The sequence below is a fragment of the Acanthochromis polyacanthus genome, chromosome 21, assembly GCF_021347895.1.
Source record: "Acanthochromis polyacanthus isolate Apoly-LR-REF ecotype Palm Island chromosome 21, KAUST_Apoly_ChrSc, whole genome shotgun sequence".
In the NCBI taxonomy this organism is placed as follows: domain Eukaryota; kingdom Metazoa; phylum Chordata; class Actinopteri; family Pomacentridae; genus Acanthochromis; species Acanthochromis polyacanthus.
This window is the reverse complement of record NC_067133.1, coordinates 15,626,229-15,647,875: the sequence shown is the minus strand read 5'-3', so window position 1 is coordinate 15,647,875 and position 21,647 is coordinate 15,626,229. Positions and strand designations below refer to the sequence as shown.

Genomic DNA, 21,647 nt, shown 5'->3' with positions numbered 1-21,647 from the left:
AGCACTTATTAAAGTCTTGATGACGTCGGCATTGCCAGTAACTCAGATGACTTCCAGGCTGGCTGTTCTTTCGAAATGCTCGACCTCCCTCCGAAATGACGTCTGCGTGAGGGTGCTCTGCTTTCCTCCAGCGGGGGAGGGTGTGCTGGGCGGAACAGCTCAGTTGCGACAGCAGTAAACAGAGCAGCCGCAACCAACCTCGCTATAACGTCCCGCCCCTACTGCTCATAAGCTGCTTTCTGATTGGCTTCACCAGATTCACCTCCTGTTATTGGTAGTTACAGTTGTCAATAAAGTGACTACAGCGTTTATGTGGCTGGAAAGACTGCAATGTAGGGAATGGGTTGGGTTAGAAGCACAGTTCTTGCGTCGGAGAACTGTTTCTCGTGTTGGCAGAGAAGATAACAGAGTTAAGAGCTTTTTCTGAGTTTTCTCTACGTTTTTTGTGGGTTTTGAATTCTGAAACTTCTCACTGACTGTTGTAGTCAGTGCAGTGTGGTTGAAAGGTTGCTATTTTTCACGACGAAACTTTCAATAAAAGTGACAACGAGCAAGGTAAGCGACGAAAAATCGACTTCTCTATTTGATCTTATTAATTTTTCTCACATCCGAGGCTATTATAATGTGACAGCAGACCCCAGTAATGTCGAGGTAGCTGTGGTATCCACAAGGATACGAAAGCACAGTTGCAGCACTGTGGCTGCGTTATAAGTTATTCATGCTGAAGACACCTTCGTTACATAAGTTATTAAAGTGTTACTGCGTTTTTTGTGTGGCATTTCACCTCTGTTTGCACCTCACGAAGCTAATATTACAACCAGAACTCACAGTCTTGTTATGCTGAATGTATTTTTATGTGTGCTATGTTCTCGGTCGCTTAGTTTAATAATGCCCCTTGGTAAAGTGCCATAAAAGAAGATTTTACAGGAAATGCTTATTTAGCCCCAGTAAAATGTGGGTCATGGTGACTGTATTGGTACTGTTTGCTATCAGTTGTCACGCCCATCTCCATGCTACCTGCAGGCCAACATGTCTCACATCAGTCAGTGGGATTCAGTTCCCCCATTACACAAATTAGATTCTAAAAATGATTTGTTCATTACTTCACACAATCTTAATTCAGAGGTGTATGACAGGCATAGATTTTTCAGAAATACTGTATTAAGAGCTGCCAGTGCGACTGCGTATCAGACTACTTACAGGCTGTTGATTTACAGCATGACTCTCAAATGCACATCATAATTTGTAGCGTCTATAATGTCTTACATAATAGTGCCTTTATTGTCATCTGTGTTTACGTAGATCATAAAAAATGTAAACTTGGCATGGTTTCTGTTTTCTTTGTTTGTTCAAGGAAGTACTTCCCGAAATAGTGTATCATTAAGGAATCACATTGTGTATTACAGTTAGTGCTAAATCATTACCCAGCATTGGACAGTGGACAAACACAGCTTCCTTCCTTGGCAGGTTTAAATATGTTGACTTATATTGACCTGTGAAATCTGCTTGTACACCATCAGAATGGGTTAAAAAAAAATCAGAGCAAGATGTGAGGTTAAGGCAGAATCTTTGCCTGGACGCCTGGATCAATATTTTAGAAATGTGAGCATTTTTGAAAGGGTCTTCATCATCAGTCATTTACAGTGTGATCACCAAGACAAAATATGTAAGTAATCTGACTAACAGACAATATGTTCAGAGTTTCTGATCTCATCAATGTATCAGCTTACAATACAAATTTCCTTATGGATGCTTTAGTTTCAAACTCAAAGTAGTGATTTGTTCAAAATAATCAGAAATCAGTAATAAAACACCCATATGCATATGTGTATGTATGTACAAATGGGCTTATTGATAATTCTGGAGAGTTCTCATAGAAAGTCTCTACCATATGTCAGAGTACTTGACCCACTTTCGGTAGTGAGTTCATATTATGGAGAGATTGGAACATTTGGAGACACATGATAAAGATAATGGAAAAGATTCTTTAATGAAAGTCTCATTTTACGAAGATGTTTGCAAATTTCCTTTAATAAACGTCTTGGTCTCCTGTTTTTGGGGATAGAGTACCTGTCATGCTTGTCAAATGCCCAGAAATCCACACCATGCATAAGCATATTTTTCATATGTCAGTGAAAGAGGAACATGGGTCATATGAAAATTGCACCAATGGTGAGACAGTTAGTTTTGTGCTTCACATGCTTAAAAAAAATCCCTTCCAAAATGATGTCATTGAGAGTAATTGTTTTACCTGTGGCTTTCAAAGGAAGCTGGCATGAATTATATGAAACTTCCCTATAGTAACTATACAATAAGATGGAACTTATTACTCAGTTACCACTCCAATTAAATATGCCCTTTACAGTCAGTTACAGGAGACTCTTTTACACCTTTGACATTCTAGTTATAAAACAAAGGCCTAATCATTAACACTGACAATGGGTTTATTCCTTTTCCTTATTTGTTGTTGATAAGATGCGATTAACTTGATGCTAAATATTGGTGCTGTGGATACTGGTAGCCTTTCTGTTACTTTCCACTGTCCAAAATGTTATGCAATGATTAAACAAAGGCCTCAGTCTGTTATTTAATATAGTAAAGGAGATGACTTTTTGTTAGATTTATTGAATGCCTGGTTTTTGTTAGTAGACAGTCTGAAAACCTCCAAGGAACAATGTAGCCTCTTGCTGATATGATGAGAAGGCTATGAGAGCCTGCCCTGTGGTTGTCTCTGCCAGCAGGTGGTTTACAAATGAAAGAATATTGCTTAAAACGCATTGTGCTTCAGAGAGGTAATGTGAAGATGTGAAAAGCCAGTTTTTGTTGTGCCAAAGAGTATGGTTTTCTGATTTCAAACCTACCAACTGTAGCTTTTCAAGAGTTGAGACAAGGAAGTAAGCTTTTGTTTCTAGCAAATACCGTTTGGGCAAAACCTCGGCCAAAGATCATTAACTCCTCTCTGCTAAGGGAGTTGACAGCTGTTCATGTCGGCCTATATTTCGTGGTACCGTGTTGCAGTGAACAGGAAGTGACTGTGCTGAATAGGAGGCCTCCCAGGGGCCTGTCATCGTTTTCAGAGAAAACATGATATTTAGATATTTCTTTCTGATGAGTGTAACAGTTATTCCGTTAAGATATGTGACACTGCTTTTTTAAAATAATTAACAGTATGTATCTTTCCAGAGGCATTCTCTGGGTGTCCTGCTTAATTTGTGTTGTTACTTCCATCTTTTTTGCTTAGATTTGAGACAGTATCTGTCAGGATGGCCCAGTGGAACCAGTTACAGCAGCTGGAGACCAGGTATCTGGAGCAACTGTACCACTTGTACAGTGACAGCTTCCCAATGGAGCTACGGCAGTTTCTTGCCCCTTGGATTGAGAGTCAGGACTGGTAAGAAACCAGGCTCTATACAGAAATTGCCTTCAGTTCCTCCTGTCGGTTAGCACACACCTTTAAATTGCTTTCATCATCCACTCTCTCCTGATTGGTACTCAGTCACTCACCATGACTTCCTGATAACTTACCATGCAGAAAGCTGTTGTGTTTTAACATTTACTGTGATCTTTTTCTCTTGCTTTCTTCTCATCTCAGAACACCATTGCAGTGCTCTGTAGTGTATTCTTACTGAATTACAAATTGTTTTTATTTTCATAAAATAAAAGTTACAGTATTGTCTTTGAAACAGGTGGTATTTTCTGTCCACTTTTCATTTTTTTGACAAGTAATATGAAAGATAAGCTTAAAATATCTGAAGAAGTTTTAGTAAAATTTGTTGGAGCGTTTGGCTACAAGTCAAAGAACAGTCTTAGGGCGCACAGGATCATCTGGCTTCCATAGTTTTCTGTCATAATTGTTGCTTTGAGTATTTTGACAAACTTGGAGTCAGTTACAGTAAATCCACAAAATGAATTTTTCATAACCCTCTCCTTTTTGAGATGGGGGAAAAACTTCACTACAAATCATTGTATCCTGAATACTTTGTCTTGTCTTTTACAAGGGCTTATGCTGCCAATAAGGAATCACATGCCACATTGGTTTTCCACAACCTCTTGGGAGAAATAGACCAGCAGTATAGCCGTTTCCTGCAAGAGAACAATGTACTCTACCAGCATAACCTGCGCAGAATCAAACAGCATCTGCAGAGCAAGTACTTGGAGAAGCCGATGGATATCGCCCGCATTGTTGCTCGCTGTTTGTGGGAGGAGCAAAGGCTGCTGCAGACTGCCACGTCTGCTACACAGGTAGTCACAGAAACCTGTATTTTAGTCTTTATAGTGTCATTTGGAAATATCATCTTTGTTATGTATGAGTTTGCACAATGGCTCAACATCAGCCTATCTTTTATTCTCTCACAGGACGGCCAGGCAGCCCATCCTACTGGGACAGTAGTGACGGAGAAGCAACAGATACTGGAGCACAATCTTCAAGACATCAGGAAGCGGGTGCAGGTTAGTTTCCATCACAGACACACTAATACATTTTTGGATATGCCCCATAAAGATACTGAACGTTATCTTACCATCATGTGATTAGTCTCTCTGAGCATATGCTTGTATATATTATCATCTGTTTTTCTACAGGATATGGAACAGAAGATGAAAATGCTTGAAAACTTGCAAGATGACTTCGACTTCAATTACAAGACTCTGAAAAGTCAAGGAGGTATATTCTAATCATCATCATCTCAATATATATCACAGTGATAGTAATAGATTTGAAATGCTCATCTCAGTGTTGGCTTCGAACAGAGTTGTCCCAGGACCTAAATGGAAATAGCCAGGCTGCTGCCACCAGACAGAAGATGGCTCAACTCGAGCAGATGCTGAGCGCCCTGGACCAGCTCAGAAGGGTAGGTATTTCTACCTTACCATGTTGTGAGTAAAAACATGTACATGAAAAAGCACTTGAGTCATATCAACTTGGCAAGATACCAAGAATCACATGTAAAACTATTGAATTTACTTAGAAATAAATGGTTAATATTGTTAGTCAGTTCACACCCAGCTTAGGGTTACTGAGTGACACAGGTGTGATAAAGCACCACCATAGACTTGTCATATCCTGTGATATGTGTAGCGGTCATCCGTGTTGCACACAATTTGGCTGCGACTTTGACTAGACATAAAATTTATCTACTGTTTCATAACTTATAACTGAAGCAGGAGTGTTAGTGTGATAAATAATTATTTTAGAAGTTACCTTGCATTTGCAAAACAAGACAAATTATAAAACTATGAAAATAAGCAATACTATTTGGTACAAAAATACAGTGGTCACTGTGTTGCAGAATTTTAAATTGCATTTGGTATCGCAGATTTTTCGCTATGTCACAGGTATTTTTATATATTATTGTAGCCAGCTGCATTGAAGAAGGACGCTGGAGAACTAATATCTGTCCTTTAGGCACTCTGCAATTGGCAGATGCTTTAATTTTGACACACATAGAGAACAGCGCCTTTTAAAATGTGGCAGGAGGTCATCAGACAGACTAAGCTGCACACTCACGGTCCTGACAACACAACATGTAACCAAACTAACTAGGCTGACTATGCCACTAAAACACAATAATAACACTGTAACACTAACATAAACCACAATAATGACATTTAAACCCCCAGCAACCCAAACCCCCATGGTGCATTGCAGCACAACAGTTCAGTCACAGTGACCGGCTCTGCGATCGGTACATTAATTGAATTATTTTTGTGGTAAAATAAGCATTTTCTAGAACAAAAAATTGAAAACCAAATAAAAATATATTAAAAATAATAATTAAAACATATGAAAGGAGTATTTAATTGAAATAAACTGTGCAGCGTACAGCACTGGGCACTGATTGGCTCAGCATCCGTAGCATCAGTCTCCTCCGTCTCGCGCGTGTAGCAGCCTTCAGCATCTCGCCTTGTCCATTTCATATAGATGTCTGATTGCTGTGCATAATGTTGCTCTATGGTGTGTAGGGAGGATTTATAAAGCCTTGAAATACGTGTAAGTCCAGACTCCCTCCTCCTCGTCTATCGTGATTGGGGGGTCTGGAACGTAACCCCAGCGTTAGATGAGGGACCACTGTAAAGCCTACCATGACACACAAAATATAACATGTAGCACATTTTAAAACCTACAGGTAGTTCTAAATATTAATTTTGAAGCATTTTTGAAATCCTTCACAATGAGAGAAAGTTTGTACCCCATAGTTGTTTGTGTCCATAATGAATGCGTGCTGTCCTTCTTATCTTGTAGCAAATCGTGACAGAGATGGGAGGATTGCTGACTGCCATGGATTACGTACAGAAGAACCTGACAGATGAAGAACTGGCAGACTGGAAGAGAAGACAGCAAATTGCCTGTATTGGAGGTCCCCCAAACATCTGCCTCGATCGCCTCGAGACATGGTAACCAATTTTAAGAATTGAAGGACACTCATTTTAGGAAGAAGCAAATATCAAACAGTTATCAAAATAGTTTATCAAGTGGAATGCTGTTAATTTCAGAGATTCTAAAAGAAAAACTGTTTTTTTTGTCAGTAAAAGCTTTATTTACACAACTTACTTGCATACATTTGGCACAAATCATGTAAATGTGGAGTATTGTATTTATTTTCTGAACAAATTAATTATTGTAATCAAATAAAATAAGAGATTTCTCACTGTAGCTAGCTATGACTGTCTCCTCTGGCATAAATAGATGATTCTTGCTAACTGACTGTGAACTTTGGTCTCCACTCTGCTCTGCTTCTGGGATCTCCCTCCATTTAGACAGACACGGACAATGTGCCTGCAGTAGTACGCTCAGCCACCAACCACCAGCATTATCAAGTCAAAGTGACAACTTGCTTCTTCTTTTAAGATGTCAGACTTAAACTACAAATAATTTCCTAATCAGGATCACATCCTGGCTGAGTCCCAGCTCCAGATTCGTCAGCAGATCAAGAAGCTGGAGGAGCTTCAGCAGAAGGTGTCCTACAAAGGAGACCCCATCATTCAGCACCGGCCTGCCCTGGAGGAGAAGATCGTGGATTTGTTCAGAAACCTCATGAAGAGGTACTTGTTTTGATGAGTCTTTGCTTCATGTTTTACCCAGACAGAGTTTGCAACTGCTAATATGAATAAATGATTGATCCTTGGGAACAGTGTATGATGGAAAGAGTCCAAGCTCAGAATTGCACGTATTAATGACATAGAGCTTTATGTCACATTTTACTCTTAAATTACAAAATTTGATGATTTCTTAGTCATTGTTTGCATAAAGCCTGTGAGACACACTTAAAACTATTTGCCATATACTGTTGTGTTTGCTGGAAATCTCTGAAGCATGATCTATGTTGTATTATAGTGCTTTTGTGGTGGAAAGGCAGCCTTGTATGCCCATGCATCCAGACAGACCTCTGGTCATCAAAACAGGGAGTGCAGTTCACAAATAAAGTCAGGTAAGATTAAGGCTTACAACTCAGAAGTATCAGAAACAACATGTGTCCTTTGTGACAGAAACAGCCACAGTTACATTATTTTATATACTAATGCATTTTTCTCTGTCTTGTCTCTTTCTAATTTTTCAAGGTTACTGGTAAAGTTTCCTGAACTCAATTACCAGCTGAAAATTAAAGTTTGCATTGACAAGTGAGTTTTTCAACTAGTTCCAACATTGATTAAGTTTTGATCAAGAAGGGCTGCTAGACATTACAGAACAGTGGAAATGATTGCTTTACTAATTTGAACTGTTTATTTTTCAGGGAATCTGGGGATGTGGCTGCAATTCGAGGGTAAGACTTTAAGAACATTCTTCTCAGCCTAAGCACTTCATGCACATAATTGTAGAGAGGAGTCTTATTTCCTGCTATACCATGATTTTTCTTAGGTCCCGAAAGTTCAACATCCTCGGTACCAACACAAAAGTTATGAACATGGAGGAATCCAACAATGGCAGCCTGTCAGCAGAGTTCAAACACTTGGTGAGTAATAGAGGACACCTCGTTCTGCTTCAAAGTGATGAAGTTTCCTGATAAAGGCCTGCTGTGGAGCACTGATTTCCTGTTTGTTGCAGACCCTGCGAGAACAGAGATGTGGTAACGGTGGCCGGACCAATAGCGATGTAAGTTGTATTTCTCATAGTTTTTAGGGTAGTGTAATGGCTGTAATAGCAACTGCACTTGGTGTCTAAATCATAGGGTTTGGTTTTACTTCTTATACACATAGATTGTTTCATGCAGAGCTTTGATTAATCTCTTGTCTTTAGGCCTCTTTGATTGTGACAGAGGAACTCCATCTTATCACTTTTGAGACAGAAGTGTATCACCAAGGCCTGAAGATAGATCTGGAGGTGAGTAGACATTTCTACTTTCTCAGTTTAACATTGGCACAACACTAGAAGTCAATAAACTCGAAGCATCTCCAAAGCAACGTTCAGTTGTATTCTTTGACACCCATTGTGAAGTTCGTCAGCAGACAGATGAGTCATTTGCAAAGTCTCCCGCCTGCGGAGACTGTCACCACTCAGCTTCTGAATGTTCTCCTTCAGAATGTTTTCTGAAAGATAAAACTCTCTTCCACTAACCTAGTTTTTGACCTGACCTCAGTTACCCCATTGAGAGCACGGTCACAGGCACAGGACCTGAATATTTAGACCGAAGCAGCATTTGATTTTTTACAGCTTTCTCCTGTCTATCATGGTTAAGAAACCTCTTTGCTTGAATATACAGAGACTCTGGTATCTAAATGTTAAGTTTTAAGTTGATTATGAAGCCTGATGTATTATGTATTCCTTCAAGCATCTAATGAATCACATAGTTATATCCTCAGGTGTTGGCTTGGCATTCACAGTGTGTGTAATATAATGGATGAATTAGATTGCGTTATTAGTGAAAATAAGCAGTGTTGCTACTATTTATTGCCTTACTTGAATTAAGGTACTAAATAAGAACTAAGACCCTGTGCTTTTGGCCACAACCGACTTGCTGGTGCCTGGCCTTCACATAATGACTTTGAAATCTTAATATTATAGTGTTAGCATTCAATTTCAGTGCAGTATGTTATTATCATACCAATCTTTTGTGAGTGATTTGGCATATTTGCATTGCCCGACCCTTATTTCAGGGTGCAACATATATGTTTCTAGGTGTAAGAGCAGTTTTTAATGGGAGGACATCCTGAAGAATTCCTGTGACAAGACAATGTACTGAAATAGAAATGGACACACTTTCACATCAATGTGTAGGGCAAATGTCAGCAATGAATAACAATGTTCGAAAAGTGAAGACAAAATAAACACACTATGATTCATTTTCCTCTGTGTTTGCAGACTCATTCCCTGCTGTGGTAGTCATTTCAAACATTTGCCAGATGCCCAATGCCTGGGCCTCCATTCTTTGGTACAACATGCTCACTAATCACCGAAGGTAAGGCAGCACCCTCTGGTGGAAAGGGGCTGAACTCTGCAGGTGGAGAACATTGTCACAGTCGAGTTGACGGTCTGAGTTTATGTTTTCAAACCATGTTGCTCTGGGTTTCTTTGCGCAGAATGTGAACTTCTTCACAAAGCCTCCAGTTGGGACATGGGACCAAGTGGCTGAGGTGTTAAGCTGGCAGTTCTCATCCACTACCAAGAGAGGCCTGACCATTGAACAGCTCACCACACTGGCTGAGGAAACTACTAGGTGAAATGACAAACCCTGAAAACCTCTAAATCTTTCAATTTTGCACCGTTTTATATGCTAATATGCGATGGTATTTTTTCATTGCCCACATAGGGCCTTGCGTCAACTACTCTGGATGTCAGATCACCTGGGCCAAGTTCTGTAAGGTAATTCACCCGACGGTCACAATTTGTTTACTCTTGATCCTGTAGTGCTCTGTGTGAGTTACATTTTACCCTCCTCCTCACAGGAAAACATGGCTGGCAAAGGCTTCTCCTTCTGGGTGTGGCTGGACAACATTATTGACCTGGTGAAGAAGTATATCCTCGCACTGTGGAATGAAGGGTGAGAGGTCGTCCTTTGTTTACAGGCAGATCCCAGAGCAGGCATTGGAATTCCCTGTTACCTTCCTTTCACAGTGTTCAAAGTGTTTTTCACATGCAGCAGTCAACAGTTTTAAAATAACGCACTATTTTTAAAATCAAGCATGTATTTAATTGACTTCCGTTGCTTGTCTACAGGTATATCATGGGTTTTATCAGTAAGGAGAGGGAGAGGGCCATTCTGAGTCCCAAACCTCCTGGCACTTTCCTGGCTGCGCTTCAGTGAAAGCCAGCAAGGAAGGCGGCATCACATTTACTTGGGTAGAGAAGGACATCAGTGGTGAGTATTTTGGAGCTGTTTAGTGAAGGATTCTTTGTCTAATGATGCTTTCAGAATTTAGTGTTTTGTTGTGACACTGAGCTTTCATGTGTGTTTGCAGGAAAGACCCAGATCCAGTCAGTGGAGCCGTACACCAAGCAGCAGCTCAACAGCAGTGTCTTCTTGCTGATATCATTATGGGCTACAAGATTATGGACCCACCAACATCCTGGTTTCACCCTCGTTACCTCTATCCTGAAATCCCCAAAGAGGAAGCTTTTGGAAAATACTGCAGGCCAGAAGCAGCTCCTGAACCTGAGATGGGAGGAGACTTCAACAAGCAGTAAGTCAATGCCCTTGTTCTTGATGGTGTTTATGCAATTTAAAAGAAAGTTATGATGCTATAGGTTCAGTATTATATTACAGTTGCTTACTTTCTGTTGTGCCTCAGTATTTTTTTTTTCGCTAACATTTTGTTTCCCTTACAGTTACCCAGCCATACTTAAAGACAAAGTTCATCTGTGTCACCCCGTAAGTATCCATTGCTCTCCTTTATTTGTAAGAAATCATATTAGAGGATGATCGCATGCCACCCAGTAAACCTCCACTGAAGTTGCCCTTATTAGTGGTTGATGTTTTCCTTTTATGAAGACTGAATGTTCCCGCTCAAGATGCAACCTCGACTTTTCTTGCATGTGGGTAGTCTTGTCAAAATAGAAGAGAGAGAACAAAATGTGTTGACTCTCACTATAAGTCAGCAATGTGATTGGAGGGACCACTGCAATATTTACACCAAGTATTGTGAACCCAGAATTTGCAGATTCTGTATAAGTCAGTTTCGACAGGGCTGCTTTTTCACATGGCCACTAACTGTGACTCCATTCATTACTAAATATGAGAAATACCCTGTGTAGCACTCGCATTTCTATAGGTGATTGTATGTCTGACCACCACCACATGTTAAGTGTGGTTGTAATCAGAGCAAAATTAGTTTTTCATGTGCACACAAACAACAATCTGAACTGCGTCAGCATCAGCACTTAACCTCAGAAAATTTACCTTTACCCCTTTAGCAGAGAAAAATCAATAGTATACAATGCTAGAATACTGGATATTCATAACTAATTTATTTTAAAAATGCCAAAATTTGCTCTGGATATACGAGATGAAACAAAAAGATATATTAGAAGTGCAGAGGAGGAGTGGAGTATTCGCTGCAAGGTGAGTGTGACAGCGTGAGTCGACCTGACATCCGGAGAGTGTATAAACAGGCCATCAGCCATGTTACTTTGGTTGGTAGGGGGTTTGATGGCGTGCTGGTGGCTTTGTGAGGTTTGCTCAGTGAGATCCTGAACCTGTCTCCGTAGGTGTCCCTCCGTGTTCATGGACTTGCCGGAGAGTGAGCTGCTTGGGAACGGATTCCCGTTAGGGTAGCCACTCGGGCGGGAGGTGGCATGTAGGGCTGTGTGTGCATCTTCTGACTTTGTCTGTGTGCTGGATGAGTGGGTTTGATGGATAATCATGCAGTAAACCCACCCATATTATTCCTGTTTTGTGTCCTAGTTCACAGTTGCTTTGAAGAGCATCTCCCTGCCATTCATCAGTTTTCCTTTTGCCCAGGTCATACTCTTGTTTTCCTGACATTTTTGTCATAATCAGTCATCCAGATCCATATATAATGGTTCAATTGTCCAAAATGTTTTAATTATTTTGGGAGATACAATTAACACTTAAAAATCTATTTATAATTCACTGAGAAAATAGAGAAGGCAATAGCCATGTGAGTTGGCAGAAAGACGGAACCAAAAAAAGGAAATTTTTTGTTAAGCCTGAAGAAAAGGCTGAGTAATGGCCTGTTCGATCCAATTAATCCACTATGCTAACCAAATGTTGTAACGTTGACTGTAGTGTAGCTGTCATTAACATGCATTCTTTGTGCCTGAGATTAAAGCATAACCCAGCAGATCACAGCCTAAAAATCTTCCCACTCTGTCCTCATTAAATTGGTAATGTGTTTTGGTGTTTTAGATTGAAAGCCTCTTTTAAATGTTCTGTGTTTACCACAGAACCATTCCATCTTTTATCTATTGCAACCATGACTTTACATACTGACACAAATGCTGAAATACGACTTTATTGTACATTAACCACTAATATGTTCAACTTGTGGTTGCTCTGTCAGTGTGATGAAGACAAACGCTGTCATGCAGAGTTAGAAGATGTAATGCTATTAGTGTATCACTTGTGGTATCGCAGGCTAACAAAGATGTTGTCACAGTACTTACAATGAAAAAAATCTTTTACCTCACATAGAGCAGGAAATGTTTGTTCGGCCATCAGTAGGCATTTTGATTTTTATTTTAACGTCTTGTCTTCTTTTTTGTTTGTTTTTTCACAGCACAAACTCTGGAAACACCAGTGACCTGTTCCCCATGTCGCCTCGCACTCTCGACTCCCTGATGCACAATGAAGCTGAAGCTAATCAAGGACATTTGGGTGAGTCACTGACACATAGCGCATATACTGACATAGATTTGCACTGGAGAAAATAATTTGCATAATGAATCCTCAGGTTTGTATTTCCTAGCCTTTGCCACCACAAGCACATGCCGAACTCCCGCCCATAATTTGAGACGTGTCTTTAAAACCGTGTGCTAAATCCCATGCCCTCTAAAGAAGGGTAATCCTTAAGCACAGACGAATACGACAAAGCTTGACCTAACATTGATTGGTTGTTTTTTTGTTGTTGTTTTCCACAGAGTCACTTACTTTGGATATGGATGTAGCATCACCAATGTGAAAATAATTACCAAGTTCTTCATTTTCTTTCTGTCTTTGTTGGGATTTGTTACTATGTTGTAATAGAGGATCTAATGAGGATTTATTTCTTTCTCTTTTCACACAATCTGCCTGTACAGTTTGTTCTTTGTTCCAATGTAAAAATTACCTACTTTCACTATAGCAAAGATGAGAGATTTTTTGAAAGATGTTCTTCTAAAAAAGAATTGTCATGTATTTAGGTTTTCACTGTCCTTATGTAGCCTATTGTGAAAAACTCTTGATGTATACTGACCAGTTTTAGGCAGCATCCTGCTTTCACTTCTTCAAAGATTTTTTTAAGTTCCTTAAAACATTCAAGTCTAAGGAATTGTATTTTTGAAAGCATTGTATTTTTGTGTTGTTGACTTTTTAAAGTAATAAATCTGTTCTTTTTTTTAAAAATGAGAAATGGATTGAGAATAATTGTATAAGCTATGCTGCTTTGGAATTGTACTTTGGCATGTTTTTGATGTTTGTTTTTTAGAGTGTCCCTGCCAAATGTAATGTCACAGTTGCCCCAACTTATTTTGGTTAAATTTCTTTACGGTTTTTACAAAAAATGGAAAACTTCGTGCATTTCTCAGAGCCATTTGAAGTGTTATAATGCCGAAGAGACACGTAATTTCTGACACTTCTGAGTTTATTCTCCTGTAAACTTCTAGTGTTGTGAGAAATGATGTAATTGTAATTGTAAATGTAAACGCAGTGCAGTTTTTTTCCTCTCTCTCCCACTTCAATACTGTATTTTGTGATCATGTGTGTTGGGCTTGTTTTAGAAATTTGCAGTTTAAATATTTTTCATTGTGCTGGATTTCTCCTGATGTGATCAGATGTGTAATGGAAGTCATTTCTGAATGATTTATTATCGATAATGTAGATTATAGATGTGCACACAGTAAGGCGTGTAGCAGCTGACTTTAACCTTTCATACACTTGAGTAAATCCTCTCAATTTGAATCCAGGGCAAGCCTCAGCTCTTTGTCATATCAAACCAAATGAGAGGATCATATAGGTATTGGCATTTTGGTGGAATTCAAAAAATACTCTGAGCAAATGACATAGTGCTTCAAATGTAAATAAACTATTTTAATTAATCACTTCCCAGCCAGTCGTGGTAGCATTTATTGTGTTTCTAACTGGAAAGCCGGTAAAGCAATCTGCATTTATCCAGAAATGAGTGATTCAAACTACCAGCTGTCTATATTTGCTTCATACTGCGTGAGAAGCTTCTCCTTAAGCAGCAGGACAAACGTTGATAAATCTGAACAGTCTAAGTTGAGAAGTGCACCAGCGTGCAATGCCATTATAAACTGTTGCTCTGACTTGTGCAGGCATATAAATGGCGCCCTAGCTGTTGGACAAGTTGAATGTAAATGTATACTGATTGACGGCGATTGGAGACAGCAATATCTTTATGGGGCGATGTTGTCTGTGTTCTTGTGACATTCACATTCAACCTCAAGCAGCCCTTTTACATGTTGCACTACTACCTGAGCCAGGAGCAGATGGCATTAGTTGTTACATAGAAATAAAGACAACAAGGCAATAAGACAAGTTCGAACTAAAATTAGCAATCTGTAGTTATAGACTTGCAAGTCAAAATATAAAAGTATATACAAAGGGCTCACAAACATCAAAGTTAGACAAAATCTAACCAGTAGGATTCAGACCAATTCCAAAAGACTATTCTTTTATCCCTGAGGGGCAATTAAAAGGTAGAGAGAGCAGTAAATGAAACACAAACATAAGACATAACACATAAACTGAAAGTTGTACATATGAACTGACTTAATTTTAAAGCGCTTCATAGTAATAATTAGTACATTGTGCAGTTCCATCAAAGTGAAACGGTCCACAGGGGAACGTTGTGATGACGGAGCAGGGACGGCTCAGAGTTCAGGTGATGGACTGCTGTGGGGACAAAAGGACTCTCCTCCTCTGTCCTGCATCCTGGACAGCATGAAGAAAGCCACCGAAACACAGGATGTAAGATGTGTGAGGCGTCTTGAAGGATCCTGAAGGCAGTTCAGGTTGTCTGTTTTCTCACTTAGAAATGAAATGATCGTGTAGACTTTCTATTCAAATGGAAAACACATCTTAAACGACCACAAATTAATAACTGAAAACACCACTGAATTTGTTTGACTTTACAATTATCTTTTGGACACTTGTACGTTGTTGAATTTGTCACAGTGAGCAGATTTTCACCCCTAGGTAGGACAATCACAGGCCAACATATCAAATTAACAATGGATGAATTCCACTGAGCTGCTTCAGTTTCATGGTCGTGGTTGTTGTTCATGTTGGCTCGCTGTCACACTGCCTTGGCTTATTGGGACATTTTAATATAAGCGGACTCATAATACATGTTATTAGTAACACATGCTTTATCCATTATAGTAATTCAAAACGTCTCCGGTGAAAAAGACATACAAATGACAGGTTTAAGACTAAAACTCAAGGATTTTTTGTCCATTTATTCATAATTCAGTGACTTCTGTGGTTTTGGGACTTCCTCATCCAAATGGAAAACAAATAGAGAGGTAGAGATGATTAGTGATCGAAATAATTTTCTCTTTTTCATTTAGAATCTGTACACTGACGTGGTGCTCAACTGGACAAGAAGTAATAAGCTAAAATCCGCCAGTCACAGATAAACAAACAGACTTTGGATAAATATTCTGATCCAAAGAAATCTTAAACAGGTTTTACTGTAGTGATGTTTTTTTCTAAAAGTAAAATAAGGGCCAACAACTTTTGCAGTTATTTTTCCAGGGGCCTGGCTGAGAAGCAGGAACAGGAAAGAGTTTGTGACATGAAATATGCCGAAAATGCAGAAATGAGGGGGAACCAATAATAACAGATCATTAACAAAGAGGAACTCTGAAACTTTAGGACAGGCAATAAAACAAATATGATAAATAATACGCAGGAAATATGCAGAGAGAATTGGTTTTAGAGCCAATGTCAAGTTAGATATACATTTAAGAGTCCAAATTATTATCTCGGAGGTATTTTTCACACTGAATTTGTGGAAAGTATTGCATTTGACCTACTCATTCCATGACTGGATGAAATTAAATATAAAGGAACGATTTTGCAGCCCAGAAAAGGAAATCTCTATTTATTTCCTTAAAGTTTGTCAAACATTTGAGACCATTATTGTTCTGCCATTTTTAAAAAGAAGACAAGCAGGTACTGTACATAAGCGATGAGCTGTTATTATAGCTCCTATTCTCAGTGTGAAAGTGCTTCTTGTTCTTTTTGATGACAAAATCTCTCAGCACATGATCCCTGGACTTTCCTGACTGGAAACCCCATTGTATACGTGTGTGCAGCTCCACCGTATCTTCAGCTGTAACGTAGCACTGATGCGATGAGCAACAGCGAAACTGATGGGATTCCCATGAGTCCAGAGTGTGTGACAGCAGAGGTAAAACGGCAGAGAAAAGAGGCAGTTTCTGCATGGCTGAGCCTCTACCGTCCTCTACAGTGCTCTCTCACTCTCTGTCTCGGGGATGGGAAATGAGCAGAGAGTGGTTTGAGGAGATGAGGGGGCGTGGAGATGCACAGCTATTACCGTCAGCAGCTGCTGACTCAGCTGTCTGCGCAACTGTCACCCTTTGGTTCTGTCCCTCAGCCAATCGATCCTGAGAATCAGTGAAGCCGTGGTGTGAGACTGCAACTCTAACTGATGACTTTTTACACGGTTGTGAGAATATGAAGTCATAAAGTTCTGCAGCTCGGCAGGGGATTTTTCACATTAGTTACAGTCAGCAGCAGCCATCATAATAAATTGTCAACTGGTACATTTATCCAGCAGATTATTTGTTCTCCTTTTTTATTCAAACATACAGCATGCTGTAGTCATAAGGCAATTTGCTTTAGCTAAAGCTACTTCATGAAAGGATGTTTTTAGAATTTGCAACATTTGAATTACCTAAAATATTAAATTAGTCTTTTAATCTCTTTAAAGGCACTCTTTTCTATATTTGTTATTTATTTAGATAGATTTCGTTAAAGGAAAATTATTATTCATAGCTTACAAATTGCACTTTCACTTTCGATACTTACAAAAATATGCAACACTAAATACAAAATACTGATGCCAGGCTTTTGAACTGTAATTCACTATTTTTCCTAATTTTTCCACTACTACAGGACAGAGAATCAGGATTTAGATTTCTCTATGCATTGCAAGGGGATAAACAGGACAATATATGATGCAATCAAACAGATTAAAATGTATTTTTCTCTTCAGCTATCAAAAGGTGTTGACAGGTGAACAGCTTTATATGTGTGGCTGTCTTATATGCGACATGTGCCTTGGGTGCACATTTTGTCCTCTGGGATAATTAATTTTAACAGGTTTATTTTTAGCCTCTGTCACCTCCTGTTTGTATCCGTCTAAGATAAGAAGTGAAAAATGTTGAATTAAAGTGAGACATGGTTCAAACAGTAATTGAATGTTGTATCCTTTAGATCCTATTAATCATTCTTACAATAAAAGCACAAAATTACAAGGAATTTCTTGTGTGCCTAGAAATAAAACAGTAGCATATGAATATGTATGAATATAAGACAATTCTCTGTTGTTGTTGTTGTTGTTGTTGTTTTTATAAAACAATTCAGTTTCTTACCACAAGGCGTCGCTATTCTCCAACTTGAGAGAGCTGAACAGCAGAACAGAATAAACTTTATCAACAGATCTCATTACTATTAAATAAATAAGAATAAATAGCTCTGATTATTGTCATCATTATTATTTTATCTGTATTTTTTCTTTCTATTTATTATGAACATACTAAGGATAGTTATCATTTTCAAAAAAAAATGTTCCTAGCAGGTTAAAAGTTTTTTAAAAATGTGAACTGGATAACAACACGTCGACATGATAACAAAGAAGGGATTTCCTCAAACCAGCATTCAAAAATAAATAATGTTTCAAGTTTTCGTACGTCCTACAAGGGAAATATTTGGGGGATTTTTCTGACATAGCACATTTTAAAACGTTCTTTTATAAAATATTACCACACTGTTGCCTAATGGGGACGTTTTCAGTGCAACATTTGGAAAATGTTCTAAGAATATAAATGGATGATGGTCTAAGAGTGTCTTTAGGGAACATTTCCCTACCTTGAAAGAGAACATTCTGAAACCTGGAAAACAACATTCCTGCTGAAAAAAATTACTTGAACTTCTCAGAACTTTCTTAGAATGCTATTAGAACAAAACTAAAATAATAATAAAAAAAAGTCTGGCTTGGTCATTGTTTGTTTTGTAAGCATTCATGTGTGAATATTGAGTAATGTTGTGCAGATGGCACTCCTTATCCACCACGAGAGAGTGATGAAGTAAAATAAATGATTACAAAAGAAAGTAAAACATAAGTGGAATTTCTACGAGCTTCCTCAGCATTTTTATTTTTAATTTTGGAAGTTTTACAAAGTTTCAGTAATATTCTCAGCGGGACGTTTCATTTCAGTTCCCAGAATGCTCTTCTTAAAAGCTCAACAGTTTCCAAATATCGCTTCTTGAATGTTCTTTCTTCATAACATTGTGGGAACTTTTTTGTAGAAAAACCTTTGTTGTAACATCGCCAAAACATCCTCATAATATAACATGAAAAATGCTCTACCTTTGTTATCATTACAGGAAGAAAACATTCTGCCATCTGCGGCTGACAGAAGATGGTGAAAACATTTTCTGGTTCTTCTTTTGTTATAAACTGAAAACATCCTCCAAACATCCTCTGAATGTTCTTAGTTCACCTTTGACCTTAGAGGAACATTATTTAATCCTTAAAACGTCCTCTGAACATTAGATTCAAATGTTTTTGAAAACATTATTAAAACTTGTTGGTGGTGTTGTGTCTGAATTTTTCTTTTCTGTTTTTGGTTCTTGGGGATGGTTCACCTCCATTATAAGGGGCTTATTTAAGTCTAGCTCTTAGAATAAATTGGATGACTGAGAATCTGCACAGACATGCAGTAAATTGTATTTACTGTGTTGGTCATGCGGCTGATAAATGACAGAACACAGTGGCAGAAATCAGCAGAAGCTGCTTGTTACCCCTGACAGACATGCAAGAACCTCCGGAAGTGGGCGGTTTGTGAGAGAGAGAGAGAGAGAGAGAGAGAGAGAGAGAGAGAGAGAGCGAGAGAGCGAGGCAGCAGTGAACTGAGGCGAACTGTTGGGAACTGACTGACTGACGGACAGACTCCTGTTGTAGGTCGCTCACGTCGCTGCAGCTTCTCCCCGCATTTTATGAGAAAACGACAGCAACTTGAGTCGCTCCACAGAGGTGAGTGTGGCAGTTTGCCATGTCTGTGTCCGTGTTTGTGCTCGGTGGCGGCAGGTCTTTCCGCTATGAGTCTGTCGCTCCGCGTTGCGAAAGAATATTTTGACAGCGTTTTGTAAACAAACTGCGAGCGGCGGCTGCTCCTCCGGCTGTGCAGCAGTTTGGATGCTTGTAAGTCTTTCTGTTTGTTTAATTTTTAAAATCATCTTTCTCTTCTTTATTAACGCCGAATCAACAGGCGGATCTCCTTGTGATATCTCTATATTCTAACGGACTCACATGGTGTCAGCGCTGCCAGTGAGTTTGTCATTTTTTGGTTTTCTTGTCTTCTATAATATAGTCGATCTGGACAACATGTGATTGTTGCATCCTTGCTGCTGGTATTAATTCAGTTTCCTTAAACCTCGAATGACTCCGCTGTGACCTGCTGATGCACCGTTAAACCAGCATTAAGGCTCAGCAGAGCTGAAATTGGATCATAAATGCAGTTTTTCCACACTTACAAGCGTGTCTCAGAGCTCAGGAGTCTGACATGACAGGCATCCTTCAAAAGTTTGACAGCTCTAAGCCCGTTTGAGAGGTTTTGCACATATACTCTGTGTCCTGCTGGTGTTTTGAGCCACCGGGATTCCTTTTTTGTCACTTTTTCTCATTTCAGAGAGAATGGGTGTGCTTTGTACTCGTCTGACTGCCATAGACAGGCTACTTTTGGAGATAAACACAGGAAAAACGTGTGAAACTGATGCACAGGCTGAGAAGTACAACATACCACACTGTTTATATGTCAACACATCAACCCTCTTTAGGACAGGTGCTTTCTCTTTTGCTACTTGAAAGGACTTTTACTTTTGCTGCAGGCACTTATTTAGTTACTGGTACCGGTTTGGGTTTAGTCAAGTGAAAAATGTCCAATGCTGATGAGAAAACGTGTGGGAGAAATGTCATACAAATAAACACAACCCCAGCCAGAATTGAGCACTTAAAAGTAGCAAATATTTTTAAAAATCACTAAAATTTCACAGGCTCCTTTCAGACGCACAGTAACACTTCACAGCCAACTATAGTCATTTTACACTTTAGCAGAAGAATAAAATGTTTTTCAAGAGAAATTAAGGCATCTAGGGTGGAGAACCTAAGTGGTTCATACCAGCTCTGTTTATGTACCACTGCCATGTTCATGTAAAAACTGAATTTGACCGAGCTTGAGTGTTGCAGGACTGCATTTGTTCATTTTAGCAGGAGATCATTTTAGCTCTTCTATCTGTGTGGTACAGGAAAACAGAGCATTTGCCATCTCTTTGCATGTACCTGTTGATATGTGGTCTGAAAAAACATGAAAGGAGGTTCATAAAGGTCAAAATTCAGCTGACTGTCAAAGCTGTATCTGCTTCTGAATGAAGAGCTGAGCTGAAATGTCACTGATGCTTTGATGTCTGTACAGTATGTCGGGTACAGATGAGCTCACCTTTAGGGACCGTATCTTCTTGGTATTCATTCACTGAAATCAAAGCTTTGCTTGTGTTGTATTCCTTTGGACAACCCTGCAAAATTTCCTCGAGACTCCTCCACTCAAACTGGCACTGCTTTTGCCTCCTGCGGTTCAGAGTAATTGAAAATGTTGTGATAATGCCCTCGGCCTACTGTGATAATGCCCCCACTTAAGGCTCTGTTATGACTGCCCTGTGAGTTCTTTCCCCTCAACACAGAAGTAGGAGCTGTTATTTTATGACACCCTACAATTTGGCTGTGGGTTTGTGTTGTATTTTTACTGACATTACTCAATAAATCTAAATTCAACAACAGTTGTGACTAATCATGTTGTAATTTGTGGTTGCTGCATCTGCCTTTCTTAGCTCCTTTGGGGTTTCAAACAAATGTGTGTAGATTCTCAGTCATTCAATTCTTGGTAATTTTAAGTGCTTAAGAAGAAGGCAACTGGACTTCTTTTTGGTTCTTGAAAGGAATCCAGTTGCTTGAGCACATAGGGATTTTGGACAGAGTCATTTCAAGACATCACCTCAGGTTCTGAGAAGTTGAGACAGGAATTTTTCGTTCTTTCTTTTTTTCCTTTGTTCTGACATTTTATTCCCTGACATTTCAGCTTCTTTGTGCATTACTCCAAACTCTCCTTCCTTGTCAATTCTTTTCTTGTCGGTCGTTCCTCTCAGCTGAAACGTATCACTCAAGCAGTAATCAGCAGCATGTACTGGTCAGTGCTTTTTTAGCGTTTAACCCTGTTGGCAAGTGCATCGTTA

At 39.2% G+C, this 21,647-nt stretch overlaps 2 protein-coding genes across 2 annotated transcripts in view; both read left to right on the top strand.

The window, feature by feature from the left end:
* The first annotated feature begins 308 nt into the window (after nt 1-308).
* Nucleotides 309-14,195, top strand: stat3 (signal transducer and activator of transcription 3 (acute-phase response factor)). The gene is given in 27 exon segments (XM_051941104.1): nt 309-555; nt 3,242-3,391; nt 3,999-4,242; nt 4,357-4,449; nt 4,582-4,663; nt 4,750-4,850; nt 6,242-6,400; nt 6,890-7,041; nt 7,334-7,400; nt 7,402-7,427; nt 7,558-7,617; nt 7,731-7,760; nt 7,856-7,949; nt 8,042-8,089; nt 8,234-8,321; nt 9,296-9,388; nt 9,509-9,644; nt 9,739-9,796; nt 9,880-9,974; nt 10,151-10,235; nt 10,238-10,292; nt 10,393-10,454; nt 10,457-10,602; nt 10,746-10,802; nt 11,639-11,701; nt 12,670-12,767; nt 13,031-14,195. Coding segments are annotated over 26 exon segments (2,361 nt in total). The 5' UTR covers nt 309-555; nt 3,242-3,263; the 3' UTR covers nt 13,072-14,195.
* A 5,038-nt stretch (nt 14,196-19,233) lies between these two features.
* stat5a (signal transducer and activator of transcription 5a) overlaps nt 19,234-21,647 on the top strand; it is a 53,447-nt gene continuing 51,033 nt past the window's right edge. The window contains 1 exon segment of the mRNA XM_051941103.1: nt 19,234-19,395. The gene's annotated coding sequence lies outside the window, so the exon portion shown is untranslated.